At 47.7% G+C, this 19,482-nt stretch overlaps 1 protein-coding gene and 1 pseudogene across 1 annotated transcript in view; one reads left to right on the top strand and one right to left on the bottom strand.

Annotated features, from left to right (window-relative positions):
- Msh3 (mutS homolog 3) overlaps positions 1–19,482 on the top strand; it is a 107,876-nt gene that overhangs the window by 12,777 nt on the left and 75,617 nt on the right. The window contains exons 9-11 of the mRNA XM_033765680.1: positions 14,732–15,005; positions 15,338–15,406; positions 16,381–16,493. Of these exons, the coding sequence (XP_033621571.1) occupies positions 14,732–15,005; positions 15,338–15,406; positions 16,381–16,493 (456 nt within the window). The remainder of the gene's footprint in view (positions 1–14,731; positions 15,006–15,337; positions 15,407–16,380; positions 16,494–19,482) is intronic.
- LOC104875446 lies at positions 2,980–3,993 on the bottom strand (annotated as a pseudogene).

Raw genomic sequence — 19,482 nt, 5'->3', positions numbered from 1 at the left:
ACGGAGGCCCTGGTTCGCAGGGCCACCGCCGCGGGGTGAGTGAGGGGACGCCGCAGGCCCGGCTGGGGCCCGTACAAGTCATCCTGTTTACGGAGCTGTGTTCTAGCAGTAGAACTGGAAATTTTAAAAAAGAAAATTGCTCATTACTGTGATATTGAAGGGACTGTAGAAGTTGCTCATTTTATTTTATTTTATTCCGTCTTTTGAGACACGGTCTCTCTGTAGTTCAGACTGGCATTGAACTATTCAAGGTCCAGGCTGGCCTTAAGTCATGGTGATTCTCCTGCCTCAGCCTCCGGAGTGATGGGATGACTGGAGAAGTTGATCTTTTTAAAGGTGTTTTGTGCCATCACTGACTGACATCACGTATTTTGTCATTAATCTGTAATTTCTGCAGGTAGAGTTCATTTGTATAATCTTGAAAGCACCTTTCCTGTGCTACGCTTTTGGCTGCAGTGCAATAGTTCTGCTTTCCAGACAGGGGGCGCTGCGGTTTATGAAGCAGTGTGCTTCCGTGGCACACTGGGAGGGGGTGTGGCTGCGAAGGAGTCCCCAGAGTCTGCAGCCCCAGCGGGAAGCCCCAGGCAGTGCCCTAGGGCCCTGGGTCACCGCCAGGCAGGGTCACCCATGCGGGCAGATGCACAGGTTCCTTAGGTTCACAGCCGTGGTGGCGAACCTGTGGCACGCGCTTCTTGCTCTTCTTTTAAGGCAAAAGCTGTTAATGTGTGAGTTGTTTTCTAAGCTGAAACCTTGGTATGCAGGTTCAGTTGCAGTGTTGGCACTTTGTGGTCAGCAATTGGGTTTTGGGTTGCAGTTTTTTAACTGTATTGTTATTAGTACGTATTTGTCACCCATATTGACCACATTCATCACAGGGAATTTGTACCTGCACGTGATACGTTCCCCTTCCCTCCCTTCAGCCCTTCTTCCTTTCCCCATTCACACAGCTTTGTTGCCATGTTTCCTTCCATTCTCTTTTCTACTGTTCCCTTTCTTTCCGCCCTCCTCCTCGCTTGTTCTCCTTCCTCTTGAACATGTTCTTCCCACTTCCCAATGTCTGTCCTCCACTTTACTTCTCATTTGCCATTTGGCATTGTCACACCAGAGAAATAGTGTAATGTTTACACTTGTGTGTCTGTTTTATTCCACTTAAGATTGTGGTCTTGAGGTGCCTCCGTTTACCTAAAAATGACTCAAGATTGTCCTTCTTTGTGGCAGAGTAGTACTCCACTGTATAGAAATACCACACGTTCTTTATCTGTTCTTCGCTGAGGGGTATGTGAACTGTTTCCAAGATATGGCTATTATAGACTGTGCTGCTATAAACATGAGTGTGCATTTATCACTGTGGGATGATGCTTTTAACTTTTTTGGGAAGATACCTAGAAAGAGAACAGCTGGGTCAAATGGAACCTCTACTGTTAGTTTTTGGAGGAATCTCTACACTGATTTCCGTATTGGTTTTACCAGTCTACACTCCCACTAGCAATGGAGAAGGTTCCTTTTTCCCAAGGGCCCCGCCAGCATTTGTGCTTGGTTGATTTCTTGATAGCCATTCTTTCTGGAGTGAGGTGGAATCTCAGTATTGTTTAGTGTGTATTTCTCGAAAGACTAGTGTTGTTGAGCCTTTTTTCATATATTTGCTGTTTGTATTTCTTCAGCTGAGAAATGTCTATTCATTTCAAATGCCCATTTTTGGGTTTGGTCTTTAAATTTCTGAGGTCTGACTTTCTTTTAGTTCTTCAGAATTTCAGATGTTAGTCTTTTTTTTCCCTTTTGGTCTTGGGGCTCGAACTCAGGACCTTGTGCTTACAAGGCAGGCACAGGGCCACTAAGCTAAATCCCTGGCCCTAGATGTTGGTCTTTTGATGAGTACCTGCTAAAAATTTTTTCCCATCTGTAGGTTGTCTTTTCACTCTGTTGGTTGTTTCTTCTGCTGTGCAAACACTTTTTAATTTGATGTGATTCCATGTATTATTTCCTGTGCAGTTGGTGGGGTTCCATCTATAGTCTTTGCCTATACCTTTGCCTTCCAGTCTTCCAGCAGATTGTTTCTGTTTTAATATTTGGATCTTTGATTCCTTTCGAGTTCAGCTTAGTGCACGGTGAGAAGCATGGGTGCAGGCTCTGTCTCGGCATGAGGACAGCCAGTGCTCAGTGCCTCTTGTCTCTTGCCTCTCCTTTTTCTCTCTGGCCTCCTGCCCTGGTACGTATGTTGGACCTTCTTACTCTGCTCTGCCCTCCCTGCATGGCCCTGTATGGTGTGGTTCCCCAGTGTAGCTCTGTTGCGTATGCTTTTTTTTAGCCCCTTGGGATTCCTCTTTGAAAATTAATTTTTGATTGTCTTTAAAGAACGTTTGTGTTGTATTGTAATTCACTGTTTTTGAGATTTTAAAAACTATACAGAATATGAAGGTTTATTTAAATAAAGATTACATTTTTTAACCAGGTTACACAGATGCACTTAATGTAACAAACAATACCTTCTGCAAAAATATGCTACATGGTACTCAGAAATGCAAGGAACAAACTTTGCTTTAAAAATTAGACAGCAGACTTTTTAAACTTAGACAGCCTTCAAAGTGGAGGCCGACAATGCTTGGTGACAAGAAGAACGTCCAGAGCCGGGCACCACAGTGCCAATGCTGCCAACTACCCACTACCACCCAGCTGCAAACTACGCCCGGCACTCACAGGGCCTTCAGCAAAACCGCTTCACTTCCCACCTTTTCAGATGTATATTGGTGCTGCAAGAAAGTAAAGTTGAATGATACATAAAACTATTAAAAATTATGTCAGAACGATTTAAACGTCTTCCCTAAAATTGAGAAAAACAATCATGTTAAAATTTTTAAGGAAAATAAAAAGTCTGACAACTCTCAAGCAGGTCAGAGGGTCCTCTTCTTAAGTAGTCAAATAAAGTTTGCAGAGATTTCAGTAAATTATGTTGAAACCATGGCAGAGAGCTCATTTTCAAAATCACCGAGGCGGTCCACCCTTACATGGGTTAAGTCCAGAGCCACTTCCTCTTGGCGTGGAACTGCCCCCGATCTGGACAGTGCTGCTAACTGGAGATGCGTTACTCGAGTGCGGGCTCATCATGCCCGCGCCTGCCTGGCCATCGCCCATTCACCTCATGTCATGGTAGCCAGACCCTTGAGAAGGTGGACCGTGCCACTCTTTCGTGGTCCACTTGTGTCCCGTCATGGTGATCAGCCACGTGTCGTTTGGTTCTTCAGGGTAGTGCTGGGCCCCACTGCCCGGTCTGGGATGACTCCTCTGTCACTCTCTGGGCCGCCACTCCCAGGAGGAGAGTGTCACGCTGTTTCCTGACACGACCCTCCCGGAGGGGGTGCTCTGGCCTTTCAGCTCTCCTGTCCCACTTGTCAGCAGACATGCTCCCTTTGCCCTTCCCGGACGTGGGCCTGGAAGGGTTAGGCCTGGCCTCTGGGTGGTGTCTGGGGTGCCATCTCGGGCCTGTCATGCATGATCACTGGTCTCTGGTTTCGTTCCCCCTCACATCTCTTCTGTCTGTGTCTGAGTTTTTCGTGGAGGAGGTGGCTCATTTCTTCTTGAATCACTGAAATTGTGGGGTATCCCTCAAAGATGGAATCTTCTCTTCGTGCAGTTGGCCGAGCTTTTTTCCCTTCACTCTGACCAACAAAGCTCTCCCGCCTATCAAAAGAGGAAGACTGTACCACTGAACTGTCCGGAAACCTGCCCCTCTGCCGGTGATCAAAGTCATTAAATCTGTTCTGGTGCTGAGAGCAGCTGGACCTGTGGCTGAGTTGGGCATCTGTATCTAGAGAAAACTTTTTATTCTCGCTCCAGTAAGGATCATCTTGCCTATGATCTACATCTCGTGGGTAATCCAGAGAATTCCCTTTTTCTTGTTCATAACAAAGCTGCTGCCGCCGCCTTCTGAGTTCCTCTTGTTCCTGAGCATCCCTTTCAGCTTCCTTAAGTCTTTCCTTTAAAGTTGTATTGCTCATCGCAGCCTTTCAAAACGAAGTAAATGTTCCCTCCATCTCTGTTCCTTTGTATTTTCAAAAGGCAAGATCTCTTTCCTTCTGTAGCCTTTGTCCCTCTTTTTATCCAGGCTGGCTCTCTCCTTTTCCTTGCTTCTTGATGAATTTTCTCGTTATCTTCCTTTCTTGAGGGCCTGCAATGATCTCCCTTAGTTTGGTCTAATATTACCATATGTCCTAGACTCTTTGAACTTATTCATTTCTTTTCCTCACTTTTTAAATTGATTCTGAAGTCTGGCCACTTGTTCCATTATCATTCTTCTCTTCTTTACTTTCTATTTTCTTATTATCCTTGCTTTCTTTTTTCTCATATTTTTTGGTTAATGTCTTCTCTTCTTTCTTGATAGAGGTTTGGCTCTTGCTATTTCTATCTCTCATATTCTCTTTATCTCCAGAACTTCTTGAACCACTCTTTTCATCATTTTCTTTCTTAGAAGGATCACCTTTTACCTTCTCCATGGAAACCGGCTGCCCACGCCGTTCAGTTCGATGAAGATGGGCAGTACACCTGGACACCTCTGTGCTTGAAGACATAGTGACAATGCCATAGCACTTTGCCCCAGGACTTCGAGCATTTGTTACTCCCTTTGCACTTAACACCTTTCCGTATTTGCCAAAGAGGTTCTTCGGATCGGCAGCTTTGGTATTAGAAGAAAGTCCACTAACCCAGATCTGTTTAGTTGAGCTTCCGCTCTTAGCACTAGTACTACTTGTACTTCCTTTGTCATCTTTAGATGATGTCTTGCTGTCTTTAGATTCCTTTGAGGAGGTCTTTGCTTGACCAGAGGCCCCATAGACGAGGGCCCTTTCTTCAAAGTGTCCTTTTGTCTCCAAATTCTGCTTTCTTAGAACTTAGTCTCTGTCTTCCTTCTCAACAGGATCACCCTTCACAAGGTCTTCCATCTTACCATCTTTGTGGTTCACATTCATCCCATAACCCTTGGTTTCCTTCTCTGGCTCTGTGCGATGGCGTCCTACCCATCTTTTGGCTTACTTGCTTCTGCATCTGTAATGTCCACATTTGTACCTGTTTCTAGGAGGTCATCACCGTCACAGTCCAGAGTGATGGCATCTTCAGCTTTCAGACGTCACCCTCAGCTGCCTTCACAGTTGCACTAGCTCCCATCCCTTCTTGAGCTGTGTGATCTGCTTCAGCTGGGTTCCCTTCTTTCTCATTTTCCTCTTCCTCACCACCCTTGACAAAGGCATCATCTTCCACAGAAGCATCTCCACTCAGCTCATCTGCTTCTTGAGTCCGTCAGTGTTTAGCTTGGTCCTGAGGTCGCTGACCCGCAGCGTGGCAATCTTCTGGCCATTAGCCTGCCCCGCGGCCCCACGACAGCAACAGTGGCACCGGCAGCGGTGGCCATCTCGGGAGAGTGGGGAGGCAGCAAGCAGGCTGAGGCTCCAACTTCCTCCCAGGCCTCATGGCCGCTTGTGTCTTTAGTAGAGGGTCTTAGTTCAGTCCCATGCTTCTGGTCACATTTTATTATATTTACACTTGAAAAACTCTGCCCCCATCCTGCACTTATTTTTCTTAATTGTAATATAAGTAATAATATTATAATAATAAGTCCACTTATTTTTCTTAATTGAGTTTTATTTTTGGTGTTAATTTTAAATTTAATTTTCCTGCATTTTCCTTTGCTGGTGAAGTGAGGCCTACCTCAGTGCTAGCAATTGTGTTTCTGCCCTGTTTCAGCTCATTCACCTCGCCAGCCTGATGCACCTGTGTTCTGCACAGTGCTGCCTGTTAGCGAGGTGCCCGCCAGGGGTGCTCTCAGTTAGGTGTGCAATGCATAGCTGGTCAGAATTACCGTTCATAGCTGCTGCGAGCAAACAGTCGGGCACTGGATTTTCAGGCACTAAAGTTTCCCCGTTTGGTGCTATCTTGTCTGTTTTAAACAAACTAGTGCTGTCATTCTTGTATCTCAAATCTACACCCTCTCTTTCAGTCTCCCTTTTTTTCCTTGCAGTATGACTCAAGGTAAAACCATCAGTTAGAGTCAGTTAATGATTGATATTGTATTAAAATTGAAGATTGTATATTTTCTTTCTTTTCTTTTCTTTCTTTTTTTTTTGCAGTACTGGGGATTGAACTCAGGACCTTGTGCTTGCAAGGCAGGCGTGGCACCACTGAGCTACCTCCCCAGCCTGAAGATTATATATTTTCAAGGGAATTATACTTTTTATTAGTATGATTGATAATCCACACTAAATACCTTCATCACGGGGTAGCATCTGGTTCCTTTTTATTTTCCCTCCCTCTGTCCCTACACCCCGCTCCATCTCCACAAAGTCTGTCTCCCTGTTTCCTCTCATCTTTGCTTTATTTTGCTCTTTATTTATACTTTGGGTTTCTCATACAAGGCACCATGTACTTGACTTTCTGTTGATTTATTTCTCTTAACTTGATGGTCTGAAGTTTACTCTTCTTTACGACAGAGTAGTACTCCACTGTGTATAAACACCACATTTTCTTTAACCAGTCGTCAACACATCAGCTGCTTCCAAGACTTCGCTGTTATAAATTGTACTGCTGTAAACGTGGTGTGCACAGATCACTGTAGTACGATGTCTTTAATTCTTTCAGGAAGATGTTAGATGTTAAAAGCTATGTGAGAAAAGGCAGAAGGAAGCCTTGGGATTCTGGAATGTCCTCCCAGATGAGGGTCTTCTGTTTTTTTCTTTTTCCCTTGTATTCTTAACTGTAGCCACAAGAGGTCTCCAAAGGATTTTATATTCTGTGAATTGCAGTTAAAAACCTACCTAAACCTTCCTGTTGTAATTCAGACCAGCTACAGTGGAAGATGGTAGTAAGCTAGGTTATTATTTCTGGACAGTGACAAACATCTGTTTTTGAGAGGAGACCCAGGGTAGGGCGTGGACTCCTGCCACAGCAGCAGCTAGGATCCGGGCTCACTAGACAAGAAGAGGGGCGTCTGCTGCATTGATGGGCAGCTGACCTTAAAATCCCAGTTTCCCCAAGGGAGAAGAGCATGCAGTGAGAAGAATAAGATCGAGGAAGCGGGGTGCAGTGTAGCATTCCTGCAGTCCTGGCCCCTTAGGAGGCTGAGGCAGGAGGACTGCACGTGTGCAGCAGGCCCACCCGGGTAATTTAGTGGTGAGGGATGTCACTTAGTGGTGTGCACAGGCCTCTGGGTTCAGCTCTTAGCGCCCCCAGAAGAAAAACAACCCAAGAACGTGAAGCTTGGAGAATGCTGGACAATGCCAGTAGCTGGGAATAGGAGGGTGGTGAATAGAAACGGAAACGTAAAGGGAGGTCGGGAGCCAGGACCAGACAGGGACGTGTGGTCTGATGGGCGCTTCGGCTGAGTGGAGGCCAGGTGGGGAGATGTCGCCGTGTGGTGGCAGTGGCTGGCGTGTGTGTGGCTGTGTCTGCGGGAGGTGCAGGGGCTGGCGCTGTGCTCGTGGATGCTGGGAGGAGGCGGGGTCTATTTTGATGTTTCTTGATTTGGCTTACTGTCTCCTTTGACAGGTGTTTATTATTTTGTTTTAGAAATTTTTTTCTCTTATACTTGTTAAAGTGTAATTTTAAAGTTACAAAGGTAAAGTGTTTGCTGTACAAGTAAAAAAATCTATTCAGAAGGAAAAATGATTTTTGCTAACTTCCTATTTTGATTTACAGTACTTTTACTATAATGCGCCCAGAGTAGTGTGTCAGTGTATATACCCCTTTTTTCTTTCCTTTTTTCTTTTTTTATGAAAATGAAATTAAGGGGCTGGGGACTTAGTTCAGTGGCATTGAGCCTGCCTTGTAAGCCCAAAGTCCTGAGTTGGATTCCGGTACCAAAAAAAAAAAATAAAATAAAAAATAAATAAAAGAAGATTTGAGAATAAAGTCAACAAGTGTCCAAAGTTAGTGAAATATAAGGGAATCATTGTTTGGCAGGAAGGATGATGTGCTTCTGCCAACGTCAGTGCCCCTCTGACCTGGGGGGCAAGCAGCTCACCAGAGACTTGGCGTTTTCTACACCAGCAGCAAAAGTGAAAGGAGCTGTGGAGACCTCCCTCCACGTGAACCCTGTCCTGGGGGGCCCAGTGCTGGTGCGTTCTGTGACGACTCAGCTCTTCCTCTTCCTCCCTGTGACCAATGTCCTAAGGTTACAGATGCACCGTGTCCTCTCACCCTGGAGCTGCATTTCCCCTGCGGCGTAGACAGTGAAGTCGCTCTCTGGCACTGACACACCCTTAAGCGGACTTGGACTGCTGGTTAGGAAAAAATGTGCCTGCCACCTTGTGCGGTCGGAATCTGGGAGATCCAGGAGGGTGCTTTTCAAGCTGGACAGGACACAGTCACCTTGGTAGTTTGCTGGGAGCACTGGGAGTACCAGAAATGGTCACTGGAACCAGAGGGCACACACATAGCAGGGTGGTTCATGATGTCTTTCAGTTTTATCTGTCTGTATGTAGTGTATGTGTGTACATTTTTCTCATCCTCTTTGCAGTCTCTATCATGTTCATAATGGTCCAAGAAGGGAATTAAACTCCTAATGTAATATATTGCTTAGGTACAGTTTGTACTGCCCTGAAGAATATTTTTAAACAGCACAACTGAATGGTAGAAAGTAAAGATTGCATTAAAAATGCTAAAGCTAATGTGATTCGCAGATGTATGTTGCCTAATGGAAGATCCAGGACTAGTGACGGATTATCAGAAATGGTGAGAATTCAGCAGGGCCATTAAGTACAAGATTGACCTGGGAGGATGAAGAGGGCTTCAGCACAGCGGCACCAACTTCCCCTTTTTCCAAGGTCCAGGCTGCTTCCTTTTCTTTTGTTTTATTCTTTTCACCTTTCTGTGCAGAGAATTCTTTCAGCCTTCCTTTCAGAGCGGGCAGCTTATGGCAGATTCTCTTTTTTTTTCCTTCATCCAAAAATACTGTTTTCTCTTTCATTTTTGAAAACTTTACTTCTCCAGGTGTGAAATTCACATTTCTTTTCTTTCAGGTCTTGAGAAAGACTACATCACTTTCTTCCTGCCTTTCTGGTTTCTGAAGAGAAATCCTGTGTTCCCCCGCTAATTTTGCCTCACAGCCATTGCATAGTGTTTCTCTTGCTCCTTTCAGGGGTTTTTCTTTGCTTTCAGTTTTCAGAATTTTAATTACATTATATCTCAGCATGACTTTCTTTGGCTTTACCCTGTTTGGATTTTACTCAGTTTCTTGAATCTGTAGGTTTTGTTTCTTGCTGAATTTGTGGATTTTTTTATGTTATTATTTTTCAGCCTGCTTTCTTCTCTCCTTCTACAACTCTGGTAACAGGAATATTAAACTCTGTCATAGTCCCATAGGCCCTTGAGATGGGGTTAATTTTTTTGCAGTTTATATTTCCTGTTTGTTTAGGTTGGGTAGTTTTTGTTTTCCTCTCCATTCATAGTCAATTCCATCCCCCGAACTTTCTGTTTTGGTTATGATATTTTTCACTTCTAATGTTTTTGCTTGGTGTTTTGATACATCTTTGATTTCTCTGCAGAGAATTTCCCTCTGCCTTGACTTTAATCTTTCCAGTTTCAGTTGTATGTGTAGTTGCTACTCAAGCATTTTTATGTGGCTGCCCTGAAAGTGCTGTGATTTCTTTCATTTTGATGTCTGCTCTTTGTACATTCAGTTTGTGCTTTTCCTGTTTCTGGGCACGGTGAGTGGTTTTTGGCTGAGACCTGTGCTCTTTTGGATCATGTTAAGAGAGTCAGGTCTTCTGTGAACGCTCCCTCTGTTTTGGCTGCTCTCTCTGACCCATCAGCAGGGTGGAGATGTGTACTGCCAGGCAGAGGTTGATGTGGAAGTTCCCTCCAATGCCTCTGTGGTCACCTGAGTGTGATGGGCACCTCCCGCCCTTGCTGGGTGGCTGTCGAAGTTCTAGCTCCCATGTAGTCTCGCTGGGCCTTCTGTGATGCTGTCTGTCGTGGTTTATGTGCAGATAGACCCTGAAGCCTCATGTCATCGTAGTGAGGCACCTCGCTTATAGGAGGTGGGGCTGGTGGGAAGGGCTGGGCTGCGGTAGGTGTAACTGGGGAGTTATATCTCCTCCTGTGCTCCTCCCTTGGCTGTTTTTGCTTCTTGGCTGCCATGCCGTGAGCAGCTCTTCTCCTCCAGGCCCCTGTGCTACGCTGCCTGTAGGCTGACATTTGAGCCAAAGTAAACCTGTCCTCCGTACGTTGTGGGTGTCAGTACTGTGTGTCGTCCACTGGGAAGGTGACTGAGATGCCATCACTGTCCTGTAGGGAGTGTGCTGTGTCCTGGCACTCAGGAGTTGGGGCCCGGCTCCCTCTATGTTTCCACCACACCGTGGGGATAGAGCGAGGCTTCTCCTGGCCCGCAGTCCCGGCTTCCTCCTTATCCCTCGCCAACAGCCCGCACAAGGGCTTTGGAGCACTGTTCCGCCTGTCTGGAGTGGCTGTGTGGGCATCTCCTGCCCTGGCTGGCGTGGGTGAGGGGACCACAGGGTTTTCGGGAGCCTGTGGCGAGAGTGGAGTAGCTCTTGTTCAGACGATCTATGTCTGTTCCAGGGGAACGGACTTGGCCGGGCAGTGTCTGGCCTGGCCTGTGGCCTTTCTGTCATCAGCTCCAGCTCTGCGTCTGGATTGTCATGGGACCTTGGCACGGGCCCTCCTCGGAGCCCATGGCCCCCAGCTGGTCTGTGCTGTCCCCTCTGGAGCTGACATGCCTTTGTGACGTGGGGGGAGGTGTCCCTGGCCGGAGGGACAGGAAGAGCCGCTGTCCTCTCTCAGGGCAGAGGTCGTCCTGCCCAGGTCTGTGCGAGCAGGTGCTGCAGTGCCTGCGGTGATTGTGACGGACTTAAAGCCAGCGCTCTGCGTGTAGCGATGGTGCCAGTGTGAGCGACTTTACCGTAGTGCAGTGACTTGTTCATGGCTGGATCTGAGTAAAAAGCCCTCTTTCCAATTTCTCTAAACTGCTTTTAAGATCTTTAGTATCACTTAAAGTTTAAGCACGTGAGGATGTTTTTAAAAGCATAATCAAGTGGGAAATCCTTGCCTCACTCTCAGTAAGTTAAGAGTCCAGGCACAAAAAAGGAACAGCAGGGCTTCGCCAGGTGATCAGGCTCAACACCTTCTTACATCCCCCTTTCTTGGTGCATGTGCATGCAGAATGAAGCATAAAGTGAAAGGGCAGGGACTCTGAGGGACTCATGAGCGGCACAGCCCAGAGAAAGCCCAGTGGTGTGAGGGCCCCAGGTATGTGGCTGGGACTCCAGCAGTGGCCACCACAGGTACAGCTGGTGGCACCCGGCTGCTGACCGAAGAGAAGTTTAAGTGGCTCACCAGCATTCTCTGCCTTCAGAGTCAATCCGCTTACTAAAGGTGTATTCAAACCATGTAATTAGGGAACCAGACCGGTGGTTTCCTGAGTGTGCACAGTGGAGCAGGAGGGGCTCATGGCTGCGGCGACCCGGAAGGCAGGGGCGGCGGGGTAGGGAGGGTCGGTGTTGTGCTCCTTGTGTAGACTGCTGCGTGTGCTGGTTGGAGTTAACCCTAAGTTGAATATGACAGAAATCTAGAGTGAGAGATAGATTCAAGGCAGAGGAAAGGCATGTAAGCTCTGGAAGATGGGCTCTTCTTCATGTATCAAATGGTTCCCCTTTCTTAGGTTAATTTTATTAATTTAGATGGCTAGCAGTAAATTCTAGTTGATTTTTCTTCTTTTAAACCTAAAGAAAAAAACCTCAACGTTGACAGATGTCTGTTATGTGTTCATTTGCTTATTTATACGTGCCGCGTGCCCGTTTGGCAGTGATGGTGGAGACATAGAAGGTGGTGACACCTGGCCACCAGGCGGCACAGTCCATGGAGCGAGTGGCCCGGGAACCCGTGCTGGCACTGCTGATGGTGAGGGCCTAGTAGAGGCCCGCTGGTTCAGCACATCCAGGCCTGCTGAAGGAGGAGCCCGGCGAGGTTCTCGAGGATGTGGAGCTGACACCCGGGGAGGCGGCTGGCAGAGGGAGGCTGCGTGTGGTTAAATCTCAAACGTGTCCCAGCCTCTCCTGTGGGGAGGTGATTGGACCGTGGAGCGCTGTGCCCTGTCTTCCCCTTGTGTGCGTACTGCGGTTTGTATTTCTCCTCTGGCACTTGAGTTCCTGGAGAAAGCTTGTGTGGGGTCTCTGTGTGTGCTGTCCTGGCTGCCTCGATGTCCTCAGTCAGTGAAAGACGTGTGCCTTTCTTGGTCACTTGGACTTCAGGGAAGAGCCAGAAGTCGCATGAGGGTGAAGCCCCAGCGTTGTGTTGTTAGGAGCCTTTCTGTGGATGGCGCCGGGAGGCAGTGTTTGCCTGTTGTTTTGTCACACCTCGTACAGACCCTCAGGAAAGAGGACTTCCGGAACCGCTTCACAAAGTGGCAGGAAAGGTGGGATACGTGTGTTCGACTGGACGGGGAGGTTTGGAGGGTGGTCCTGGTGATGTGTCTTCTGCTATGTATCTGAAGCTTCAGATACTAACTGCATTTCAGTCACCTCTGTCACTGGGTGCTTTTCTCTGGAGGTGATTCCCAGGCCTGCGGTGGGTGCCGTGTTGCTCAGATAGACCTGTGTTCTCACCTGCCGTTTGTGACTGGCCCCTGCTCCGGCCTCTGCTGCACGGCTGTCATGTATATGGATGGGGCCTGTGCCTGAGATCCTCTGATGTGAACTGTCCCGTGATTTGGGGTGCCGTGGAGGAGGTCCGGTTGGCCGTTCTGAGAGAGACGCTTCATCGCCATTTAGCCTTTCAGAAACACCTCTTGACAGCGGTGAGGCATGTGACCTCTGAGAATGTCAGGTTAGGAATTGGACTAAAATCTAGTTGGACAAAACTCCAGGAGGCTGTTCCTGGTGTGTGCAGAATTCTAGACAGAATTTTGCTTCAAGGAGAGTGATTTGAACTCACCATATGTTACTGTAGTTAAGCCTAGGAGAGTGCAGGGAGGGGATCTTATAACCTGAAGCCGTTGTGAGCACATGCTTGTACGTGGTCGCAGAAGGATGGACCTGACAATCTTGTACCGCTTTCTGAAAAGCCTTGGGTAACTGGCATGTCTGGTTTTTCTCTACCACATTTAATGGGTTTCTAAATCCTTATCTGCTTTTCAGACATAACTGTAATTAGAGCAGTGATTGAGGAGGGCACCCTGGGCTTCGGGAAGGTCACCCTGCTCTAACATCGCTGCGGACTGAAGCCCAGGAGGGAAGGGAGTCGGCAGGAGAGGAAAGCAGCGAGAGCTGTGCAGCGTGTTTGAAGTGAGAAGGGTGTTTTTATGGCAGGATTTGGGGAAGCTAAAAAACGGTGGGAGTGTAACAAAACAGAAACGAGTGACGTTTTCACCAAGACAAATGGTAAAGTCCTGCAGTCTCCAGTCACTCCCTGTGGTGGAAGGGAGGGAAGGGACCCCTTCCTGGTGGGTGTGGCCGTGTGTCTGGGTCTTCTGCATCTGTCCGACCTGCAGCCGTCTGTGCTGTTCAGGCTGGGAACTCGTGGAGACCTGATTGCCGGCCAGCTGCTGTGGGTTTCTGTGTTTTTTTGTTAATTTGGGTTTGAGAAGTAGAGACAGACATAAAAAGCTCAGTTTCTCAGCCATGAAGCTTTCTTTTATACTTGTAGCCTGTTACACAGAATAGCGTGTGTTCTGTTGTTGCTTCTTCTTCTTTTTTTTTTTGGTTTTTTGAGACAGGGTCTCACTATGTAGTTGAGACTGACCTGAAACTCCCTATGTAGCCCAGGCTGGTCTCGAACTCACAGTGATCCTCCTGCCTCAGCTCCTAAGTGCTTAGGATTACAGGCGTGAGCCGCCATACCTGGCCTTTTTTTTTTAACTTTTTCATTGAGTTTATTGGTACATTTTAGATATACAGTACAGTTACATTCCTTATTGGGATCTTGTACCTTTACATGACAGGTCTTGGTTCTCATTTTTTCCCCTTGTCCCTGCCCTACCTTCACCCCCTCCTCCCTTCCCTGTTTACAAACACTTTTATTTCCATTTTTTCATTTTCTCATATTTTTTTCTTTTCCCTTATTACCTTTCCCCTACCCTTTACACACACACTTTTATTTCCATTTTTTCATTTTCTCATATTTTTTTCTTTTCCCTTATTACCTTTCCCCTACCCTTCCCACTTCTTTACTGTAAGACATCGAAGTTGACCTTTTAACCCAGATCATAGGATCACCCTGTTTAGAGGAAAAACCATAAAAATCAAAGTTCAAAAGGTGACTTTAGCTTGGCCCTGGGGATGATTTCAGGGCTTTCTTAAGTTTTTTTTCATTTTCTCATATTTTTTTCTTTTCCCTTATTACCTTTCCCCTACCCTTCCCACTTCTTTACTGTAAGACATCGAAGTTGACCTTTTAACCCAGATCATAGGATCACCCTGTTTAGAGGAAAAACCATAAAAATCAAAGTTCAAAAGGTGACTTTAGCTTGGCCCTGGGGATGATTTCAGGGCTTTCTTAAGTTTTGTGTAGTGAACAAGGACGGGCTCTGCAGAGGAGCCGGATTGGGAAGGTTTCCAGACAGTTTCAGCTCGGATGGTTGTAGTCTCCCTTTGTTGTTAATGCTCCCGCCCTCCTAGATTATTGGAGGAGGGACGCCTGTACTTGTGTCGGTGTACAGAGGAGACGCGCTTTCCTAGCATCTCTCTGCCCTTTGCTGCCATGGGTCCGGCAGCGCTTCCTCCCCTTCTGTTCCCATCAGAGACCCCGGGGGCCTTGCTCCCTCGAGGGCACACGTGTGCACACGCACCTGTCAGGAGTGAGCACAGCCAGTGGCGTGCAGCCCTCACAGCAGTGCGGGTGGGCAAGAAGGTGCGAGCAGAGGCGAGCGCTCTCCCGCTGTCACCGCGCCGCCCTCTGAACCTGCTGATACAGGGTCTAGTCAGAGTCCCAGCCAGTAAACTTCTTGTGAAACTGAACCGGAGGAGCCAACAATCGATTAGGAAAATCAAAGGTCCCGAAGTGGGCAAGACAGAGTGAGGTCAGGGCCCGGGCACCGGGGTGTTGACCGACCGCAAGCTTCGAGGACGGGGATTGTGTGTGCTGACGCCCAGGCAGACGGAAGCCAGGGGCCGGGTGACCGTGGGGAGCGACTGGGGCAGCAGGGACGGTGGGAAGCTCTCCGAACCAGTCTCTGTCTCGTTTCACCTGCGTTCGCGTCAGTTAAATTTGGAAAGCAAATCTGGAAATGGTACTAGAAGATGCAAGAAAGAATGAAACAGAGGCATGTCTTCATGAGCGTCTTAGAAAGGTCACACTTGGCTGCCAGCGCGGGGTGCGGGTTTAATGGAGCGCCACTCCTGTGAAGCACTGTGCGCGGCGGTGTCTGGGCTGTGAAGTGTGGGTGCCCGTGGTCACGATGCACATCAGATTCTAGGTGCTGTTTCCTGTGACACTGATGGAGGGCTGTGGGCTCCCTGCGGCTGCATTAGGAATGTGTATTATTTTAAAATAAAAACGCTTTAGAGTGACACCTGACACGCTTACCTCCGCGTGAATATTGCACAGTAAGGAAATGGTTGAATAAATTCTGGCAGTTACGTGCCATGAAATATTTCCTAGTTATTCAAAAGAGTGATTTGTATCTACTTGGCTTCGCATGCAGAGAGTATGGAGAGTTATTACATAGTGAAGAAAGCAAGGTGTGGAAGAGGAATGAATCACCCCAGTTCACAGTGGGTGTGGTGAGTGCTCGTGTCTGACCATAGGAACAGGAAAATGTGAAGGCCGTGGCACAGGCCGTTCAGAGGGTGAGAGGGGCAGGACGTCATGGTGCTGTGATTCACGTCTGTCGCACCTGGACTCTGACTTTATTTCTAAAGGCCCAGGACCACTTCACCTGAAGAGTGAAGGTTGGTCAGGGAAGATGCCTGTGTTTGCCTGGAGGCTGTGCTTACTCTGAGAAGCGAACCTGATGGAGAACAGTAGCTCGTGTGTCTAAGTACATGATGGGAACGAGTTGAAACGCCTTTCAGTCCCTCTCCCTTCTCATTTATTAATACAGTTGATCCTGATTGTAGCGAGTTCTTTTTGATGATATTTGTAAAGCGCTCACAATGTGCTAAGTGGCATAAAACAAAAGTAGGCAACCATGGTAAGGGCAGAGGAGGTAGCTCGGTGGCAGAACGCATGCCCACCAGTGTGAGGCCTGGGTTCAGTTCCCCGTACCGCACACACACAAGGAATAACTTGGGTATCTCACGAAATGGGGTGCTTTGCTAGGGAATCTTCAGACCCCGTTCTCTCCTTTTCTGTCTTGGATATGAGAGAGAAGTAGCAGTGGATCTTTTTTGGAGGGCAGGCCAGGATTTAATGTGGATCATTTTTGACATCCTTATTTTTTCCTTGTAGTGTGCGGGATGACAGAATTCGAGTGGAGAGGATGGATGATGTTTATTTTGAATATAGCCACGCTTTCCAGGCGGTCACGGAGTTCTATGCAAAGAATCCAGTCGACAGCAGAGGTGAATATTTTACACTTTAGCTGGATGTCCTTGGGTGGGCTGATCTGAGGTTTGAATAAAGGTGTGTGACTTTCACTCTAATGACAGCTAGGTTGTGATCAGAAGTCAGTGGGCACAGCCAGGAAGGAATATCTGCTGTGTCTTCCTTTCTCCTTGGGACCTCTGGGTGCGTGTCGATCAGAGTATAAGGAGTTACTGACCACAGTTTCTCCTTGCTTATCTTTTAAGATGGCCCATTAGTATCCCTGCATTTTAACAGAATGTTTGGATAAATACTTAGCTGGAGACTAGCATCTTGAATGGCTGGGTGCCAGAATTAAAATGGCAGGGCATTAGTGACAGGCTCTGAACATGTTAAAGAGCTGTTTTTGGTTTCATTCATTCATGTTTCTGCATCAGGCAATGGGAGCTTGATTTTGTTGGCACCCTGTCTTCCTGCCAGTCCAGCTTGTATTAGGGCCTGTTTTATAGATTCAAGGTGAATACATTTTCCCTTTGGCATAGATTTAACTTAGCTCCTCCCCAGTGCTCCTCAAACCCCTCACAGAGATATTCTGTCCTTGCCACAGGCTGCGGAGCCTGACTCCTCACCCTCCGCTGCGACGTCCCCATCTCTCTAGTTTTTCCCTCCACCTCTGAAGTGGTACCTGCTTGGCTTGGCTTGTGCCTGGGACACAGAGTGCTGGGCCAAAGAGAATCAGGTGTCCAAACTGTATCCCATTTGGGACCCCAGGATGCAGTCCATTTTGGGGTCGTCGCAGGCTCCACTGCAGACAAGCTTGCTGTCTTCCTTTCTGAGTGTCAGGTCACTTGAAGGACACAGATGCAGCACAGCCATCTGTGAGGAGGGAACCTTACGGCAGTATCTCAGGTCCTTGGAAGCTTGAGGTCCCTGTTCTCTTGTTGCAGAATTTAAGGGATAGGAGAAAACATGGATGAAACAGGAGGATTTTATTCCAGGATTTTAGGTATCCACAAGCTGATCCCCGAACAAGGGAAAAACTCCAGTTTTTATACATATGGTCAAAGGGGGATGGTGTGAAACTGGTGGGTAGGCAAACGAGGTTACAAAGCATGACAAAGGCAATTAGTCATACATACAGTGACAGCTTTATATCTTAGCCTTGAAAGAAGACTGGATTCTGTGAGAATAGGATGTCTCAGGACCTTGTTTACAGGAACAGAGTTGTTAATCTTATCTGTACCAGGCAGAGGAAGGCAGCCACAGGGAAGGAAGGGGGTAAAACTTACTTCTTGTAAGTTCTACACTACCTGGGTAACAGCTCATATGTGCAGAAAGGAGACTTCCATCCAGGTGAGTGTAGGGCCCACCATGACCAGCCTCGGGCCATGTCTCTTCTGGAGCCTCTGAAAGGACATGTGCTGGGGACCCCTACAGAGGATCCTGATCTTCTTCCTGTTTGGTGCTATAACACAGATGAGAAGAAAGACTTAGAGACAGAATCAAAGTAAAAGAGGGAGCTGGGATGGTCAGTGCCGAGTCAGCAGCAAGGACCCGGAACCAGCCAGAATGCTGATATTTATCGGTGATACGATCATTATTAGGTTGAGTCAGGGGATAGTGTGGTTGCTAGAGATGAGTTGCTGATGCAAGCGAGGTTTGTTAGAAAAGGGACAAAGCATTCTTGTGTTAGGAACAGAACAGAGTGGATACAGGATTTGGTTAATAATTAACCTGTCCTTACAGTTAAGAATTTGGGTAAGAGTCACTCTGACCGTGGCTGTGTATCATGCCAGAGCCTCACATCTTCACAGGTCATTTCTCTGGGCTCTGCTGTGGCTGTGGGCCGGGCAGTGGTGGTGGCCGCGGTGTGTGGAAATAGTTTTTAATCCTCGCACCACCACAGTGCTCCTCTGAGTCAGGTAGGCTTTGATCAGATTCACTTTTTAGAACAAGCCGATCATGTGGTTAACTCTTTACAGCCTGCTGTGAGCATGACCAACAGGGTGATTTTCTGCAGATGCACAGGATGCAGGGTCCATGCTCAGGAGGCCAACATGCTGGTGTCGCCTTTGTCAGTCTTCCCAGGCTGAACAGGCGCTCACTCTTGGTCATTGCTGCTTTGGGACACATGGGCTGTTGTCCAGCTACAAAGTTAAAATAAAATAACTGCTCTGGAGAAGGTGAAGGGGGTGTTAGCTCTTTGTTTACACCCCGATTTTATGAACATCTATAATTAAAGAGGTATCTTATATTGCTGGTTTATACTTACTTTCTAAAAGTAATAAACGCTAAAGCAAAAGCATTAACTCTGCAGTGGTGTAGAAAGAAGCAACAAGCCTCTGCCCTCTGGCCCTGCCCTGCCTGTGCCCCGGGTGGTTGAATACTTTGACTCAAGTCCCTGAGGGTGGTTTTAGGGACAAACGCACATGTACCCACTGGAATGTTCCTGGTTAGTGTGTTGGACGGTGATGAATGCTGAAGAGAAAATAAGGCAGGAAGGGCTGCACTTTGGACGGGATGCTGAGGAGGCCAGATCTGTGCACATGGTGAGGGGCGGCCTCTGGCCAGGTGGAGGAAGCATGGGGGCCTTCGGGTGGGGCGTGGCTGGCACGTGTGGGGACAGAGGGGTGCACTGGGGTGTTCAACAGGAGTAGGAGCTGGGACCCTGTCCGTGGTACTAAGGTTCGGCCTTCTGCTCTCACTGGGGTGGGGTGGGCGGTCTGGGGACTGAGTGCCGGTTCAGCAAGAGGTCCTGTGGTATTGGCCTGGTCCCTGGGATGGGCTGGGACCACTACAAATGCCAGTCCCTGTGCCTGGCTGGCCGTACAGCTTGAGCGCTGCAGTCCCAGTCTTCCCTTTCGGTGGTGCACACAGTCTGGGTTTACCAGAGTGTAGTGACTGTTACCCTGTGGGGGTTCTTTAGATCATCTCTGGTTTGTTTATGTTTGCAAAAGACTTTTCAGTTCACCTTGTATATATGTCATTGAGGTGCAGTTTGGAGTATTTCTGGTCAGAGGTGAGCAA

Source organism: Fukomys damarensis, unplaced genomic scaffold (genome assembly GCF_012274545.1).
Source record: "Fukomys damarensis isolate Sample0158 unplaced genomic scaffold, DMR_v1.0_HiC HiC_scaffold_3, whole genome shotgun sequence".
Taxonomy (NCBI): Eukaryota; Metazoa; Chordata; class Mammalia; order Rodentia; family Bathyergidae; genus Fukomys; species Fukomys damarensis.
The sequence above is the reverse complement of the archived record's forward strand: the minus strand, read 5'-3'. Positions and strand labels throughout refer to the sequence as shown.